Genomic DNA, 19,526 nt, shown 5'->3' with positions numbered 1-19,526 from the left:
ATGACTTGTCCAAGTCACACTTCACAGAACAAGACAGGATGTCAGCCAGGCCAACTGGCTGCAGATTCGGAGCTCCTACCCAGACACTGTCCCCTCAGATTATGCTCAGTCTACTGCCACTCTGTAGGCAGCCGTGCAGTGAAAGGTAGTGGATACCCCAACCCCACCAGGAATGGTAGGAAACCTGCTTTTTCAAGACCTAAAGCCACCATTTCCATCCATACATCAACACAGAAAGGTACTGTGGAGATCAAGAATCCCAGGACTGGGATCTAACAACGGGCCCTTGTCACTTGGGGTAAATACCTGGTTACTTCTATTTTGGTTTAGATGTTTGTGGTAGATGATTTCTAAATTGGCTAAATTATCTTTCCTTCCAAAATTCTTAGTTAAAGACATACCAGTCAAATCTGATTAAGATTACACTGCAACAAAATCCTCTGAATAGCAGAGACCCATCCAAACCCCCATCAGAATATCTGATAAGATTAATTCATGCTTCAATCAAAGTTGCTGACAGACCCATGGAATGTTGTAGGGATGGAATGTGACCCATCAAAAGAAATTAAGAAACTAGATAGATTAAGTGAGCCACTCCTCTAATCTATTAAAAATCATTTTAGAAGATTAGTTTGGTCTATGCAACATGGTGATATTTTCATTAAAAACTACAGTCATCAGCTCAGGGATGGGGTGGAAAAGTGACTTCCCAGCCATGTATGCACTGCACTGGAAGAAGCACCAGGTTTACAAGCACAGTTGTAATATGAAGCCTTTGTTTTCCTGGTATCATTTTTTTTTTTTTTTTTCAGTACTGGGGATTGAACCCAGAGGCACTTAACCACACAGCCACATCCCCAGCCCTTTTTAATATGTTATTTAGAGATAGGGTCTCTCTAAGTTGCTTAGGACCTTGCTAAGTTACTGAGGCTGACTTTGAACTTGCAATCCTCCTGCCTTAGTCTTCCAAGTCACTGGGATTACAGGCATGTGCCACTGTGCCCTGCCTGACATCAACTTCAAGTTTAATTTTGCCTGAGTTTAAAGGCCTTTTGGCCTTTCTAAGAAAAATCATCTGATGTAAGTCAAAAAGAGACAAAACATCGAAATTGAATTTGGTTTTAAATTTTTGTAATTATTTTGTTATGCCAGGAGACTCAAATGACAACCTCTGTTTGATGACAGCTGAATACAATGCCCAAAATATATAGATTTAGTTCCTCTTACATATATCCTCTGGAAACCCATCCATCTTAAAGAAACTGAGCATTATCCACTCACTGAACATAACATGTGAGTTCCTCATTTTATGATTGGATTGCAAAGCTCACTGCATTCAGGTTTACTATGAGGAACTACTCCCTACCATATGCAGGATATACAAGATATGTGAGTCAAGGCAATATGTTGCAATAAAATGAATGGAACAGACCTTGACTGGGCATACAGATACTGCAGTCATTTTGTCCTAAGGAAGATGTCCAAAGCACAATACAGTTTTTTGCTAATGATTAAACACAGTGACCAATATACCCTCAGCAATATGTCCTTAAGAATACTCAAGACTCTTGAGATAAGAAAGATACAACTGCAATGTAGTAACTGTAGTATGTAAGTGCAGCTGAAATAGGGGTCAATACCTTCCACAAAAGCAGGTCAGGTCAATTCTCATGTGCTATGGTTTAGATATTGTTTGTCCAATATTGTGGTTCATGCACTGGGAGACTAGTCCCCAATATAGCTGTATTGAGGTGGTAGGGACTTCAAGAGATGATTAGATCATGAGGCACTACCCTTGGAAAGAATTAATATAGTTCTTGCAGAACCTGGCTAATTCTTACAAGAGCAGGTTGTTTTAAGAGTGACCTTGGCTCCCCCCCAATCCCAAGCTTCCTTGTTCACATGCATAACCCTTCTGCCTGGGACCAGTTCCCTTTCCAATTCTCAGCTCATGTTGTGGCAGCCAGATGTGTAGCACTATGCTCTTTATACTTTACAGCCACCAGAATCACAAGCAAAATAAACCTCTTTTACTTTACATGCAGTCCAATGTCAGGTATTCTGTTATCACAACACAAAATGGATTGACAACCCATCATATAGATTCTAGCCTCTGCTACTCAAAATATGACTGAAAGACCAACAAACTCAAACAGCAGCAGCTTCAGCATTGCCTAGGAGGGAGGGTGTTGGAAACAGACTCTCAAGCTCAGTTCAGACCTACTGAACCCGATCTGCATCTTGACAATATCCCTAGGCTATTTGTGTGCACATTAAAGTTTGAGAAGCATTGGTCAGAAATTTCATGACCTGGGAAAAATACAAAATTTTACCTGTCCACAGAGTTGATTTAAAAAAAATAAGAACTCATTTCTTCCTTTTCCAAAATGATCTGTATTATACTATTTCATGCCAAGGAAGATGGCAGAGAGCCCCACATTCTACTCCGTTCCACTCATGCCTAAAATCTGGATGATGTCTGTGAGCCATTAAAGTTCCTGTTGTTATCATTTTCATGCACTAAGTTCAGTTTTTGCTCTCAACAAGAGACCATGCAGGCGCAATAACAGGTGTTGGAAGGGTTTGTTCACTGGTCAGTGTGGAGGGGCAGAGCCCAGCTATCTGTCCATACATCCCACATTAGGAGAGGAACTGGAGGGCAAACTGGGATTCTGACCCAAGAATTTCTGAGTCTTCTGAGGGTAGAGGCATTTTCCCTGCTGCCTAAGCCTGTCTGGCACCGTGGATTTTACTAAATGAATAAATGAGGCATTGCTTTTCAGACCTGAACAACCTGGGGTCCGGGAAGAAAAGCAAGTGTTTCACACAAACCCTTCAGTCTGCACAGCACTAACAGTCTCAGGCAGAACAGCAAAGTTCTCTGACTGACTATTCTTCTAACACAGAGGAATTTTTGTGCATTCCTTCAAGGTCCGTGTAGGGATGTAGTTATCAAAGATTTCAAGTAAAAGGACTTTTTCTAATGTTTAATGTTAAAATTTTGTCAGTTTTCCCACAGGACAGCAGCTATACTTTCAATACTGATTGAATAAGATGAAAAAAAAATCAGCTTATATAAACTCTTTAGAGCTGTTTCATAAATTGCGTTTTATTCATCATGACAGCATTTCATGTGAAAAATGATAGGATGCTAATGTATGAGTAATAGGGTCTCCTCATACAGAGGTCAGTATAATTTAATCATCTGTGACTAAAATCCTTAAGTGATTAAATAGAGATTTTGTAATGTTATCTGTAAAAGAAGTTGTACAGTCTCAGAAATGCATGGACTGGGTTGGCTGGGTGTGGTAGTACACACCTATAATCCCAGAGGCTCAGGCGACTAAGGCAGGAGAATCACAAGTTCAAAGGCAGCCTCAGCAATTTAGTGAGGACTTAAAGCAACTTAGCAAGACCCCGTCTGTAAACAAAATATAAAAAGAGTTGTGGATGTGGCTCAGTGGTTAAGTGCCTGAGTTCAATCCCTGGTACAAAATTTAAAAAATTTAAAAACTAAAAGAGAAGCGAAATGCATGGACTGGGTTGAGAGAATTTGTTCACTGGGACGTTAAAACATTAAAATGTCCTTACCATGTATAATATAGTACACAATGAATTGATATTTTATAAATACTGTACTAAAATAATGTGAACAAAATCATAATATTTTAATATTTTAAAAATTTATCAAGTAATGATAATTAAGATGTGGCCCGTGGACTATGCTGGAACAAAAAGAGTTGTTACTAGTCCTTCATGAGATAAGTGCAGAAACTAAGAGTAATTTAGTTTTACTGTGTTTTCTACAAGTATTGGCCCAAAACAGATTGGGAAAACAAAATCTAGAACTGGTCTCTTACCACAGAAAGTTCGAGATGCTCTGATCTAAACTGTGACACCATTTTTGGTTTCTTTGGGGAATTTCTATACTCCAGGAGCCTGAAGGTGTGAACAGGGTTGGGAGTATTCTCCACATGAAGATCTCTGAACTCTCGGTAAGAATCCCACATTCTATCAGGGTCCGCTCTCCTAGGCTGGAAAGGACTAGCCTACTGGGTATGGCACACACTTGGCATAATTTTGGGTGTTTCAAAAAGCCAATTCTACCAGTGCACTACAGGCTCACTGGCATGGCAAATTAGACTCCATTTAAAAAGCCTCTGTAGAAAAATAAGCACATATCTGCACAGAGAAGACCAGGAAGGTTGATTAATAAAAGGATTCAGCTTTTCTGGCACCACAACACCCAGCAGGTCCTTTAGCCAGTCTGAGGACTGTATCCAAGGGGCCAGCATGTCTGTCCAGAGAAAGGCAGCTCGGTGGTCAAGGGTGCAGGAGGAAGTTTTCACTTACCTAAGAATTTCTGCCAGTTAATCAGTTAGCCTTTCTAAATTATCCTGATAATGGGGCAATTCTTAAGACAAATTCATTTTCAGAGAGTAAAGACAGCATTTAGTTGTTCTGAATTTTTATCTCCTGGTCCATAAATTAAATCATACCTTATTTAATGGTGTTAGAGATGATGTTTGTAAAATGCCCCCTTTGACAAATAGTGGCTGCTGAATAAGTGAAACCGCTTTGCTGCTGCCTGTAACATGGTGGTGTTTTCTTCTGGTTCCTGCTCTCTGAAGGCTGAAGGAGCCCAAGTCCCACCAAACACAGATGATGCTCAGCCATTCTCTCACAGGGTAGGTTTTACTTACTTTACCCCAAGAAACCTAATATCTGAAATCACAAACCAGCTGTCTTGTCATTCCACTTCTCATCCCCACCAGAGAATGAACTAGAAAACAAAACAAGCCACTATATTCAAGTCTGGTTTCCACCACTCACTAGCTGGGTGGACTTAAGCCATGAAATCTCTCTGAGACTTAGTTTTCTCTTCTATAAGTGCATAATAATGATGAAAGCTTCCAGATCTCTCCCCAAGGGGTTATTTTAAGTTTCTTTTGCATATTTATTAAAGGTCTCTTGTGCACCAGGCATTGTAATAGCAATTAGAGATAAACAGTGAGTGAAACAGCAATTTATAAACTCACAGACCTAAAACTCCTGTGATTTGTAAAAAGTGAAAGCATTTTGTAAATTACAAAGCACTATACCAATGTAAGATGTCATTCCTGATATGAATAATCTTTTTTTTTTTTTTTTTTTTTTGCCAAGAAGTAACTTTTATTTGAAAGAAAACTACTTCTCCCCACATGTATTTTCTAAGGACTCTATGCTACATAACAGTTTGCTTAACCAATGTCCTAATACCAAAATTTCTAACAGTAAATTATACAATTGCTCTAGACAATAAATAAGGGTTGTCCTTCACTGATTAAGGATATACCTAACTCAATGAGTTTAACACACACACACACACACAAAATCACACTTTAAGTTTGTAAAGTTTAACATGTATTTCAAATACAACATGTTTTTGTAGAAGTCCACAAGCCTTTCATCTCTAAAAAAGTGACTTAATTTTTAGGGTTCAAAAATTACATTCTTCAAAAGAAATGTCCAAGTGTTTTCTTCTATAGTTTCAAACTTTTTACACGCAACTATTTGTTCCATGCCACCTCAGACAAATGTGACATGACTGAACTACTTAATGTTACTATCTTCCCCCCCAAAAAAGTTAAAAAAGGAGTCCTCATAAATGCTGGCCTCTAATACAATATCTAATACAATATCTGACACGAAAGTTTTAAAAAGATCATTTCTTTACTCATATAATTAGCTAAGAGTTAATCCTCTATAAAGTCAAAGAAAAATGATTTACAAAAGCTTAACACTGAGTTCCTTTTCTTTTTACTCAAGGTGTTTACTCAAAATAACAACAATTACATCCTTAAGAATATAACAAAAGGCGTGGAAAACAGCAACGCAACTGACAAAGTGTAGAAGCTAAATAAACCAAGGATTTTTTTTTTTTAAAGAAATATGAAGAATTAGAAGCTTGGGACACTTCAGAATTAAAAAAAGAGAGGGGAAGGAGGAGGGGGAAAAAAAATCCTCAACTGCAACCAATTCCATTATCAATAGCGTCTTGGGCTGTAGGAGCGAGATCTTGATCGTGATCTGTATCGACTATAATAAGGAGAAGGTGACCTTCTTCTGTACCGGTAATCATAGTCTTCATATCTGTCATATCCACGATCATATCCTCTATCATAGTAAGAATCTCGACGTCTGCCACCACCTCCACCTCCACCACCGCCACCGCCACCACCGCCGCCGCCACTATGAGTTGGTCTGCCCAGGTAGATGCCTGGTGTAGGTGTGTGTGCTCTCTTCGTGATAGAATAATCCACACGAATTCTTCTACCATCCAGCTCCATTCCATTTGCCCTTTCCATAGCCTCCTTTGAGTCATCTATTCTCTCAAAATACACAAAAGCAAATCCCCGTGAGCGTCCAGTTCGTTGATCATAAACCACATTGACACCACTCAATGGTCCATATCTAGAAAATACTTCACGAAGATCTCTCTCTGTTGTGTATAAACTGAGGCCAAACACTCCAAGACAAGTGTTGGGATCTGGATTCGCCCTGCTGCCTGTATGTCTTCTCCGGTTAGGCATTGGAGAGTGACTTCGGCTCCTTCGCCCTCGGTATTCTGGTGTATATGACCTACTTCGAGATCTTCTCCTATGAGAGTGAGAGTGGGATCTGGATCGAGTGTAACGTCTATGAGAATGCCTTCTTGACCTTGATCTGGATTTTGATCTTGACCGAGAATGGGATTCAGAGTGTTTGGAAACCCTTGATGGACTAGGAGATCCTGACCTGCTCTCCGATTTTACACGAGCAGGAGTTCCCGTTGGAGATTCTGACTGAGAGCGAGACTCTCTGCCCTCGAAGTTGTTCTCCTCTACATCACTCACGTCGGCCAGACGCTCCCCAGAACTAAATAAGAGACAAGTCTCGGCTCGAGGGCCAATAGCCTGATCAACCCGCTGACTGGACCGTGGGCAGGAGGAAAGAGTCGGCAACAACGGCCGCTCGACTCCACTCCCACTCGGTCGCAGGCTCCGGCCGAATAATCTTAATTTTAAAACTTTGTCTCCAATTTTATAAATCCTTTTAGATACAAAGAGTTGAACAGAATGGTATTCACCTCCCAGAACTGGGCTCTGTGAGGGAAAAAGTGAACAAGGAACTCAGTTCTTTGCCTGACTCCTTTTACCAATTGCTGATGGTGCATTTATTTATTTTTTAATTATTTTTTTATTTAGCTTTTAATTTTTTTACAGACTGCATTTTGATTCATTGTACACAAACGGGGTACATCATTTCATTTCTATGGTTGTACACAATGTAGATTCATACCATTCATGTAATCATATATGTACATAGGGTAATGATGCCTGTCTCATTACACCATTTTCATATACTCCCCTCCCTCTCATTTCCTTCTACATATTCTAAAGTTCCTCCATTCTTCTCTCATTACCCACCCCCTAGCCTCCATTATATATCATTCTCCACTTATCAGGGAAAACATTTGACCTTTGGTTTTTTGGGCTTGGTTTATTTCACTTAGCATGATATTCTCCAATTCCATTCATTTATTTGCAAATGCCATAATATCATTCTTCTTTGCATTTATTTTTTTTAACATGTTTATTTTATTTGTTCTAATTAGTTGTACATGACAGAATTCATTTATACATTTTGATAGGTCATACATAAATGGAGTGTAATCTCATTTTTCTGATTATACATATTGCAGACTGATGATGCATTTATTTCACTCCCTGGTTCAGCAGTAAAGTTAAAACAACAATAAATTTGTGCCTAAAGAAATCAATTGCCTACATCAGTAATGGTCTATCTTCAATGAAAAATATGGCAGATATCTGTGCCCTATTCCAAAAACTCTAGGCCAAGACATTTTGCTACCTTTTAGATAGTGGTTACGTGTATGGGGTGCGGGGGGGTACCAACTCAAAAATACCTAAAGTATTGCTATAAACCAAAGTTTAGAAGTTGAATAGCTATCTTCAGAATTGATATGAACATAATAACTACTATTTAAATACTTGCTGTATACCAAGAACTGTGCTACATACTTTTTATTTAATCTTCTGACAACTCACTGAGGTAATTAATATTTCTTCCTATATCAGAGACAAAGAAAATGGACTCAGAAATATTAGGTTTGTTTATAGGATGTCAAATCTGCATCCAATACGAATGCCAAAGTTGTTCTAGGAACTCAGCTTGCCTATATATGCCTCCATTCTCTATGTGAAGTGAGAAGACGAAGATGATATGAAGTTTAAGGGCAATGCCAAATTTTCCAATTACTAGAATTTGGAAACTGGCAGAAAGGAACAGTGGGTTATCTACCACAGATGAGACCTGGGAAAGGCCTCATAAAATACAAAGCACAATATAATAGATGTCACTGGTTGACTGCCCAGTATCATATGCCCCTTTATCTTTCCTAATGGAACCCTAATTTTGTTCAAGTATGTACACACACATATGTATGTGCACATGTACACCCAAGAGTCTCAAGGAACTATGACCCACCCCTGTCTCCAGGTAAGGGTAATCCCACCGCTTTTATCTGATTGGTTTAGAAATGGACACTTGACCCAGTTGAGGCCAATGAGACATGAGCAACAATTTACTGGGGTTTCTGGAAAGATCCCTGCTTACTCTTCAGAAAGAACTTGTTGAGAAGAGACTTTCTCTTCCCTCTGGATACAGACAGAAGCACGAGGCCCAGAAATGCTTCAGCCATCTTGGAACCAAATTGAGGATGGAGTCTAAATATTCACAGTGAAATGGAACCTGTGTCTCCAAATTGTCAAACAGATCTGGGAAGTTTCTAGAATTTCTAGAGATAAATTTCTAGAGATATTCATGAAACTCCTTATCACTTCAACTAGTACAAATTGACTTTTCCACTTGTTGCACCCAAAGTTTTCACTTAGAAGAGAAGGTAAGCCAATCTCTGAGGCCAAATAGGAGAATTCAGAGAGCAACAGAGGTAGTGTGAATTGGTCACCAATTGATCAGTGAGCCAAATTGTTGAGTTCATCTACTAACATGTTCTGTCAGTCAACACAGTGTTTGGGTGTTCTTAACTCAGATGACTGCACATAAAATCTGGATTTTGGCTGTTGTTGGAAAGTTGAAGAGTCTGGAAAGCTGAACCATAATGGTCTGCAGGAGCTAAGCTTTGGCTGCTCCTTTCCTGGGGACTGAACATTGTTGTCTACTATGATTCCATCCCTCCTATTGTCTTCCAGTTCTTCCATTTCCCTAATTTCCCAGGTCTCTGGAGTATTTAAGCTTACAATCCTAAACTGAGGCAACATAGAGGTCTCAGAAAGGATTCCTTTGAAAGGATTTTCTTTGAAAGTATTAACCTCTGAATAATTTAAAGTTTTTCTAATGCTAATCCTTTCTATAATTTCAACATATTTTTTTTTAAATCGTACTGAGGCTAATGCTCAAATAGGCTAGTTAATTTATCCAAGGTCAATGTAGTTAGAAAGTGGTAAAGTCAATATCTAAACCCAGAACTGCTTGATATGGTTGCTATAGCCACATTTTTAAATGGTTAAAAAGAAATTCCTCAACTTCAGAAATAACAGCTATACAAAAATAGAAAACATAAAATAAAAACCTATAGCTAGCTTCATACTTAATAGTGAAACAAGATGCTTTCCCCTTAAAATTGGGAACAAGGCAAGGATGCCCCCCTCACAACTTCTTTTCAATATCATACCAGAAATTCTAGCTAATGCAACAAGACAAAAAAGGACATAAAACATGTATGGATGGAAAGAAAGAAAATTGTCTTTTCTTGCAGATGACATGATTGTCTATATGGAAAATCCCAAAGAATCTACCAAAAACAAAACAAAACAAAACACTCCTTGAACTAATAAGTGATGAAGTAAGGATGTAAGAAAAAAGACTAATACACAGATGGGAATTTATTTCCTACACACCAGCAGTGAACAATTGCAAATTAAAATAAAAAACAAAAGACCATTACATTAACTCCCAAAACAATAAATAAATAAATACCAGGTATAAACACAACAAAATATGTACAAAATCTAGGTAAGGAAAACTCCAAAACTCCAATGAGAGAAATAAAAGAGACTCTAAATAAATGAAGAAACATTCCTTTATTCATGAACAGGATAGAAAGACTCAATATTGTTAAAACATCAGTTCTTCCCAACAATCTGTAGAGTCGATGTGAACTCAATCAAATTCAAATTTCCAATGGGATATTGATAACTCAATGTTTTTGTGGAAAAGCAAAAGTTTCAGAAGTGCCAATATAATATTGATGAAAAACAAAGCAAGAAAACTGATACTACTCAATTTCAAAAATTACAATAATGTTATAGTGACCAAGACAATACAGTATAAAGAAAAGGATTCACAATAAGATCAGTGGAACAGAATAGAGAGTGCAGAAATAGACCTACACAAATATAGTCAACTGATTTTTGACCAAGAAGTAAAGACAACTTAATGGAGAAAGGACAATGTTTTTTTAAAAATGTGCTGGAAAAACTGGACAACAATGTGCAAAAAAGAATCAAGTCAGGACACAGTTCTTACACCTTTAATAAGACTCAACTCAAGCTAGATCACAGACAAATGTAAAATATAAAATTATAAAAGATCAGGAAGATAACAGGGCAAAAATCTGCATGACCTGGGGTTTTGTGGTTACTTTTTTGATATAACACCAAAACCACTACCCATAAGTTAAACTTCTCAAAAACTTCAAACTTCTTTATGGCCAGGTGAAAAGGCACATACCTGTAATTTCAACTACTCAAGATACTGAAGTAGCAGGATTATAACTTTGAGGCCGGTCTTGGCAACTATATGAGATTCTATCTCAAAATTTAAAATTCCATAAAGGGCTGGCAATGTAGCTTAGTGGTGGAACATCACTGGGTTCAATCCCCAGTATCAAATTAAAATAAATAAATAAAACTTTTGCTACATGAAATAAACTGCTAAGAGAATGAAATGATCAGTCACAGACTTACATATTACGTATTAGATATTTACAAAATACATATTAGACAAAGGACTTGTGTTCAAACTATACAAAGAACTCTTGTAGGGTGTGGTGGCACACAACTGTAATCACATTGACTCAGGAGGCTAAGGCAAGAGAATGGCAAATTCAAGGCCAGCCTCAGCAACTTAGCAATGCCCTGTTTCAAAATAAAAAATAAAAAGGACTGGGTTAAGCATGCCTGGGTTCATTCCCTGGTACCCCCTCCAAAAAAAAAAGGTGTATATGTATAATATACACATACATATATTATACATATGTACATGAATAGTATACATATACACACATACATGCATACTCTTAAAGGAACTCTTAAAATTCCAATCAGAAAGCAAACACCCTAGTTTTCAAAAAGTGGGCAAAATGATTCGATCAGGCATCTCACCAACAAATATATACAAATGGCAAATAAATATGAAATGATGCTCAAGTCATATGGCATGAGAGAATTACAAATCAGACAATGAGCTCATATACACGTCTATTGGATGATGTAATGGTTAATTTGAATTGCCAACTTGATTGGATTAAGAGATGCCGATGATTAAGAGTCTTCTGGGTGTGTCAATGAGGGCGTGTCTAGGAATGATTGGAACGTGGCATGGTGAACTGAAATGGAGACCCTCCCTAAGCATAGGCAGCACCACTCAATAGGGTGGAATAAAATTTGGAAGAACAAAGAAGCAGAAGCAAATGCAAGCTCAGCTCTTCTTGAAGGGGTTCTTGATTCTTTCAACTGACTGAGGAAATCGGACTCTCACTTCCTCACTCTTCCTAAGCAGACACTGCCAGTGATTCTCCTGGCAGTTTCCAGAAGCCCTGGTTTCCAACTAGGGTAGCACTGTTGATTTTTCTTCTTCTGGGGCTTCTGTGTCTTAGACTGTGCAGCTGCTGGTCTTCCAGCTCACCAGCTGCAGATGGCCATTGTGGACTACCCACCTTCTGTTCATGTAAGCCAATATAATAAATCCCCTTTTTATAATCATACTTCCTATTGATTCTCTAGAGAAACTGACTAATACAGATGACTAAATTCTAAAACACTGTCAATACCAAATGCTAGTGAGGTTGTGAAACAACAGGAATTCTCATTCTTTGGTGATAGAAATGTAAAATGGAACAGTCACTTTGGAAGAAGTCTCTCACAAAATGTATTCTATTCAGCAATTGTACCCCTTGATATTTACCCATTTGAGTTTTAAAACATAAGTCCACACCAAAACCTGAAAAAAAGGTTTATAGCAGTTTTATTCATAATTGCCAAAACACAGAAGCAGTTAAGATGTCCTTCAGTAGGTAAATGGATTAACAACTGATGTATCCATCCAATGGGATAAAAACATAACTAGTAATTTTTAAAAAATTAGCTGTCATGACACAAAAATAAAAGGATGAACCTTAAGTGCATATTACTAAGTGAAAGAAGCTAGCCTGAAAAAGTCACATACTGTATAACTATAATTAGCACTTTGGAAAAGGCAAAATTATAGAGGCAATAAAAAGATTGGCTGTTAGTAGGGGAAGGGAATGACTGGATGGAGAACCGGGAATTTTTAGGGCAGTAAAACTATTCTGCATGATACTCTAATGGTGGAAACATGGAATTTTGTTTTTGTTCAAACCTTTGGAACTCTACAATACCAAGTGGAACCCTAATATAAATTATGGACTTTAGTTAATGATAATGCATTGATATTGGTTCATCAACTATAATAAATGTACCACACCAGTGCCAGATTTTAATACTTGGGGAAACAAAGGGTAAAGGGTGTTGCATAAGAACTCTGTACTTTCTGCTCAATTTTTCTATAAATCTACAATTACTCTGAAACATAAAATCTACTAATTAAGTAAAGAATGGAGGGAGGGAATGAAGGAAGCATTATTATGAGCTAAAGTCCACAATTTATGGAATGAAGGAAGGATGGATGGACAAGAGGAAGGAGGAAGGGAAGGGAAAGCGCCTCTTAGGGAACATAAAAATAAAACTTGCAACTTAAGAGATTAACCAACAAACAAGTTTTATAAAAATAACAATTATTCAAAATGAATGTGTACACAAAGGTGTTTGATTTTGTCATCTAAAATTCCAAGAGAGGGCTGGGAATATAGCTCAGTTGGTAGAGTGCTTGCCTCGCAAGCATAAGGCCCAGGGTTCAAATCCCCAGCACCGCAAAAAAAAAAAAAAAAAAAAAAAAAAATCAAATATAAAATTCCAAGAGAGAGCTGGGCTGTGTGACACATGCCCGTAATCCTAGCAACTCAGGAGGCTGAGTCAAGAGGATCACAAGGTCAAGGCCAGCTTCAGCAACTTAGTGAGGTCCTAACAAAGTTAGGGATACCCTGTCTCAAAATAAAAAGTAAAAAGGGCTCAGATGTAGCTCAGTGGTAAAATGCCCCTGCATTCAATTCCCAGTACCAAAACTAAATAAATAAATAAATAAAATTCCAAGGGAGGAAAACCATTTTTTTTAAGTAATTCCTCTGTCATAACTGAGACAATATTTTAGGCAAAGTGATTTCAGAAGCAAGCTATCTGAAAGCATTATTAATCAATGCTTCCAAAAGTTAAACATCTTTATTCAATAGTTGCCCCTCTGTGTTAGTCAAATCCATGATCTGCAACATTTGTCTCTCTAACAAGCCCTGTGAGATAGGCCAAACCCTCCCAGCCTGCTGGCCTCCCTGAGCTGCACCAGAGTCACCAGCATCAATGCCTCTTCTGCTCAGATTCTCAACTGGGAGGCAATGCACAGGACCTCCTGAGTGGTGACGTGTGCTTGCCCTTTACTCACATTGCCTCAACTATTCATCTGAGTTAGCCCACATAAGCTCTGTGAGCTAGTTGCTCTCCCATTTCTAGAATAAGAAGATAAAACTTAGGGTGGCTGAGTAACTCATCCAAGTCGACATGACAAAAAAACAGCAAAACAGAGGTTTGAACTCAGGCCTCTCCAAGTCCAAAGAGAAAAGACTAGGATTAACAGACACGGGCCACTGCAGCTCACGGCCAAAGCAAGTTACATATCTTGCCTAATTTAAAGAAAGGAAAGGAGCAAAAGTCCTCCAAGTGCTCACAAGATGAGAATGGAATGCTTGTGAACTATCCCGATACCTATCACACAAGGGCTGAGTCTGACACCTGGTTCAATTAACATAGCATGCTGAATTTGCCTTCTGAAATAGTAATTTTCAAATACCCACATAAAATAACAGCATTGCCACCCATTTTATAATCCTCCCTAATTTATCTCCAGAATTTTCATAATAGTCCTTAGATATTATTTTCATTTTAGGGAATTCAGTGAGCTTAGAGATCATAATCTAGTTGGAATCACTTGTTGGTCATATTTTTAAATGAATTATGAGCACAGGGCTTCAAGAAAAAGATAGCAACTGTCAATTAGGAACCACCACTCACACACAAAGAGCAAAGAGATGGTTTCTGTTGTGGAATTCTTAACATATCCAGAAGTTTAATAAGAAAGACAGAATTCCTCCTGATATTGCATACAGGATGGCTTCACTGAGCAAAACAGAAAAAAAAAAAAAAGAAGCAAACTCTTCTGTCCAGTTGAACATAGAACACCTTCACACTCCTATCTATGTTGAAAGCCTTCAGTTATGGAGGGATCCCCCAGTTTCTAAGAATAATTTGATAAAGCAGCACTTGGCTCCTCTATGATAGTGAGGCAAAGTACAAAGAACAAGAGTGTTTTATGGAGAAATTCAGAAATTTATTATCAATTACAGTTAGCTAAGCTCAGGTGGGTCAGGGGGGTCCCCTCAAGCTAAGTCCATAAGAAAGAAAAACTGAGCAAGGTCAGATAGATGAATTGAAGAGTTTGTATACATGGAGCCCTAATATAGGCCAAAAGTCCAAAAGCCATAGTTTTTAATATAGGCCATAGCCCAAAGTCCACATGGTTCAGTCTCTACAAGGCTCAAAGACATTTAAAGTAGAGAAGGTCATTGGCAAAAAAGTATTTGAAAATAACTTCCATGGCTTCATTATTCAAAACAGCCACATGAATATCCCCAAACCGCACCCCCCCCCCAAAAAAAAAACCTTTAGGCTGTCCAAATTTTCTTGTAGCCTCACAGTACTACAGATTCTCAGTTGGCAAAATCTCCAAATTCCCTCCCCAAAGCCAAGACCACAAGACCACTGTACCCCCACCTCTACCCTAATTATATGTAGGTTGGTAGCTTCTTTTATAGCAAGAAATCATCTTTCATTCCAGAGAAGAGGAGGGAGAAACTGAGAGCACAAGACAAGGGATGACTGGGACACTCACATGAGCTTAAAACTGAGGGTAATACCAATTCAAAGGGGGCTCCACAAGGGCCCAAAGCATATCATTGTCATATTTGGTGGAACTTGTCTAGAAAGCATAAGAAGGTTGAGAAAGGGAAGAGCATAGTGTGCCAATCAGGAAAAGAGGGATGCTACCAGACAACTGGGTTAGTCCAGGACTGTCTTCCACGACTTCAGCAGATACTTGTTTTCAATCCAGTATAATTCAGGTTAGTATGACAGGTCATAACCACAATAGAAACAGCAGCAGCAAGTTACTGAGTGCAAACTATCAATGAGGACCTGTGCTAAGGGCTGCACAGAGAGTATGTCATTGCTCTTCCTACAGTTTTAGCACCAGGCTGATTTGGGTGGATGACCTTCTAGAAATGTACAGTTTCCACCCACCTCCATTCTTAATTCTTCCAAGCTATTTGTTTTCCTCTTTCTCTTTCAAACTGTACTCCTTTTCCTGGCCAAAAAAAAAAGGCCCATAATTCCACTCTTGAAGCCCTGATGTCTCATGATGTCTCAGTTCAATAGTGTCATTTCAGAAAGTTCCCATGTCAATGGGCTGGCAGTGAGCAGGCCTGTAGCCCACATCATTCCAGAAAGTTCCTGTATCAATGGGCAGGCAGTATGCAGGTCTACAGCCTACACAGTCCTGAAATTCTGAAATAACCTCTCTGTGTGCTAGGGAATTCCCCATACACACACACACCCTGCCACACACAGGCACACGTGCACACCAAAACAATTTGTCACAAATATTTAAATACTGGAAGGTGTAGGCTGAGTTCCCTAACTATCACACCTCCCTCTTTCCTCAAGCAATTAGTCACAAAGGAGGAAAAACATCTTGGTTATATTTACATCTCTTCTGACTACACAGCACCCCAAGCCAAGGGTGTTTTGTTTTTATGTAACCAAAAATACCGAGAACGATTTATGTGAATTTTAATCATTATTATCTGCTATTACAAACTCAGTTTCTTCTTTAAGCCACCTCTCCCGCTTTTTATTCTTTGTGGCAAATAGGTTCCTGAAGAAAGGAAAATATTACATTCACTCTACCAGGTCTGTATTCATGAAGAACATTCTTGACCATGGGTTAGCATGCATCAACATAGCACCTGACTGCACTGTGTAAATACATACAAATGCACAGAGATGCATGCTAAAAACTGTTACAAAAGTAAGAACCCAGGGGAGAAAGGTACACTCATACATTGCTGGTGGGGCTGCAAATTAGTGCAGCCACTCTGGAAAGCAGTGTGGAGATTCCTTAGAAAACTTGGAATGGACCCTCCATTTGACCCAGCTATCCCACTCCTTGGCCTATACCCAAAGGACTTAAAATCAGCATACTACAGAGATACAGCCACATCAATGTTCATAGCTGCTCAATTCACAATAGCCAGACTGTGGAACCAACCTAGATGCCCTTCAATTGATGAGTGGATAAAGAAACTGTGGTATATATATACAATGGAATATTACTCAGCCATAAAGAATGATAAAATTATGGCATTTGCAGACAAATGGATGAAATTGGAGAATATTATGCTAAGTGAGAGAAGCCAATCTCAAAAAGCCAAAGGACGAATGATGATGACACATAATGGGGGGAGGGAAGGGTTAGTGTTAGGGTTAGAGTTAGGGTTAGGGAGGGGGGCAAGTATGGAGGAAGGAAGCACTGTATAGAGGGAAAAGAGGGGTGGGAGGGGAGGGGGGAAGGGAAAAAATAACAGAATGAATCAAACAACATTACTCTATGTAAATTTATGATTACACAAATGGTATGCCTTTACGCCATGTACAGAGAAGCAACATGTATCCCATTTGTTTACAATAAAAAAAATAATAATAATTTAAAAAAAAAAAAAAAGTAAGAACCCCCTTTAGGGATTTACTCCTAAGAAGATATGAGTATTCAAGACACATGTAAAGTAGGGGAATGGATCGTTTTTTGAAAAATTTGCATCTTTCACATCTATGTGTATTTATACATGCATATATAAATACCCCCACACACATATAAACACAAAGAATAAAGATTTGAAGGCTAAATGTTGATGGTGTATCTTTGGGGATGAATATTAGGTTACTTATAGTTTTTTCTTTGTACCCATTTGAATTTTCTAGCTTTTCTACAAACAATAAACATTAGCTTGATTATCAGCATAACATATTTATTTTTAACTTCACAAAAATTCTATTCTCTGGATGTAGCATGAAGGCTACATTCTCATGGATCAATGAAAGAAGTATCCTAAAGACTCACAAACCAGAGTACCAGTTATCATATGTACAGAAGCATCAACTCCTTTGCATCCAGGAGGAAGAGAAGCTGAGTGAAGTGAGAATATCTTTGATCTTAAAGTACCATTACTGGTTTAGAGTTTCCTGCTGCTGACAACCTATGGCAATGGGCAAGTTACCAACCATTCTGGGCATTCAAGGGCCCAAGTGTGCAGTAGTGGGCTGAACTGCATGCTGGTGAAGGTACATTCCAGACCCAAGTTCAGGCAGTTCTGGGTTTCCACACTGCCTCAGCAGAGCGCCACCTCAGCACTGTTTACCTACACCTGAGCCCAGTTAGCTGGGTCCCCTGTAAGTTCATAAACAAACTTGGAAGGGGTGGTTTGGAGATAAAGAGAGATGTGTTGAAAGTGTCCACCAGCCCTCCTCTACATCCGCCTTTGATGAGGGTAGGACAAGAGCTGGCAGAGGTCTTTAACTTAACTAGTTTGTTGGTGGTAGGGCAGGGTTGCATGCTTCATTCTTACTTTCTGTCCTGATGAAAATCCTGCCATGATTACTCCATGACAGATTAAATCAAACAGCAACTTGGGTATCATTTCACATGGGCAATTTCTTATCTTTTCCAGCAATTTTGTCGCATTCCATCACTCCTCTCCCCCAAAAGAAAACATTCAGAAGATGGCTGCAAGAAGTTAATGAAAGAGATTGGGGTTACAAATCGTAAGTGGGTGAACAGCATTGCTGAAGAACTGCATGCATCATTAGATTTCCTAGAGTGTGGAAAATAGTTTCCTGTTTCCCCTGCCTCCAGTCACAGAGCAACTTTTCCTGCTTCTCTCTCCATACCTTGTAGTTCCTGTCCTTTATGTGAAGGGCCTCACAATCTTTCCTCCCCCTCTGCATGGCCAAGAGTTGGAAGATGAGAAGAGAGGTCAGAAGACATTAGAGACAAGACCTCTCCATGTCCTGGAAGACCAGCCTAGAAGAAGCATATTGTTCTGGGTCCAGTGTTCTGCAGCAGTTTATATACACGTCATTTGTACAAACAAGGAGAAAGAGCACCTAAAGATTTCACATGGGCCTCCGGGAAGGAGGAAGGAAAGCTCCAATCGGTAACAAGCCCTGGTGAATTTAAAGAGCTCAAGAAGAAAGGGAGATGGCTTTTTCTCCTGTACATGGAAAAGAGGTCCTAGTGATAACCCTCCCAGATCAGAGCCCAACTTTCAAACCATGAGTGCTGTTCCCAAATTATATGCTGCCAGTACCTCTGAAAGTTGGTTCCTTGGACACTGAACAATGAACAGGATGCCAAAGGGTCTCCATTTTGTGGTCAGGAAATGTTAGCCAGTGTTTGTGAGGACACATCCCACTGAAGAGAGCAGCCAAATCTAGAAAATGTTAATTGTGTGTATCTGTTTGGTCAAGTTACTGAATTATATTTTGTTGTTGTTTGTTGTTGTTCATTGGTAGTTGGTTTTCTTTTGCTTTATTACAACATTTTCCTCCATTTCATTTTATCACTCAAAATACTCCGTAAGATGACCTCCACCACAGTTTCACTCTTGCAGTTCCCCTTTATAAACAAAGCCTTCCTCTTCGCCTATCAAAATTCTGCTATTGATGAGTTAACCTAAGAATAGAGAACTTATTGTAGGGCCTGGTCCTACATTAAACTACCCATTTCCTCAATGACCTCATCCTCTGATGTCACTGGAAATTGATGAGCTACTATCTTGGTCATCTTTCATACTAATGCCTTGTTTTCTCTCATATTATTACATAACTCTAGTTTTATCCCTTCTCTCAAACTTTCCTTTCTCAAGAAAACTTATTTATCACCAAATTCTTCATTGGGCCTCACAGAATAATACATTATGTAAAATATTTGTTATGGTTTGTATC

At 38.7% G+C, this 19,526-nt stretch overlaps 2 protein-coding genes across 3 annotated transcripts in view; both read right to left on the bottom strand.

The window, feature by feature from the left end:
* Positions 1-19,526, bottom strand: part of FRMD3 (FERM domain containing 3) — a 256,454-nt gene that overhangs the window by 120,731 nt on the left and 116,197 nt on the right. The gene's annotated exons all lie outside the window — the stretch shown is intronic.
* LOC306644664 (transformer-2 protein homolog alpha-like) lies at positions 5,364-6,714 on the bottom strand. The gene has a single exon (XM_079111794.1). It carries the CDS (start codon positions 6,570-6,572, stop codon positions 6,027-6,029), a length of 546 nt encoding a protein of 181 aa, XP_078967920.1. The 5' UTR covers positions 6,573-6,714; the 3' UTR covers positions 5,364-6,026.

This window comes from Sciurus vulgaris, assembly GCF_902686455.1.
Source record: "Sciurus vulgaris genome assembly, chromosome: 15".
Classification (NCBI taxonomy): domain Eukaryota; kingdom Metazoa; phylum Chordata; class Mammalia; order Rodentia; family Sciuridae; genus Sciurus; species Sciurus vulgaris.
The sequence above is the reverse complement of the archived record's forward strand: the minus strand, read 5'-3'. Positions and strand labels throughout refer to the sequence as shown.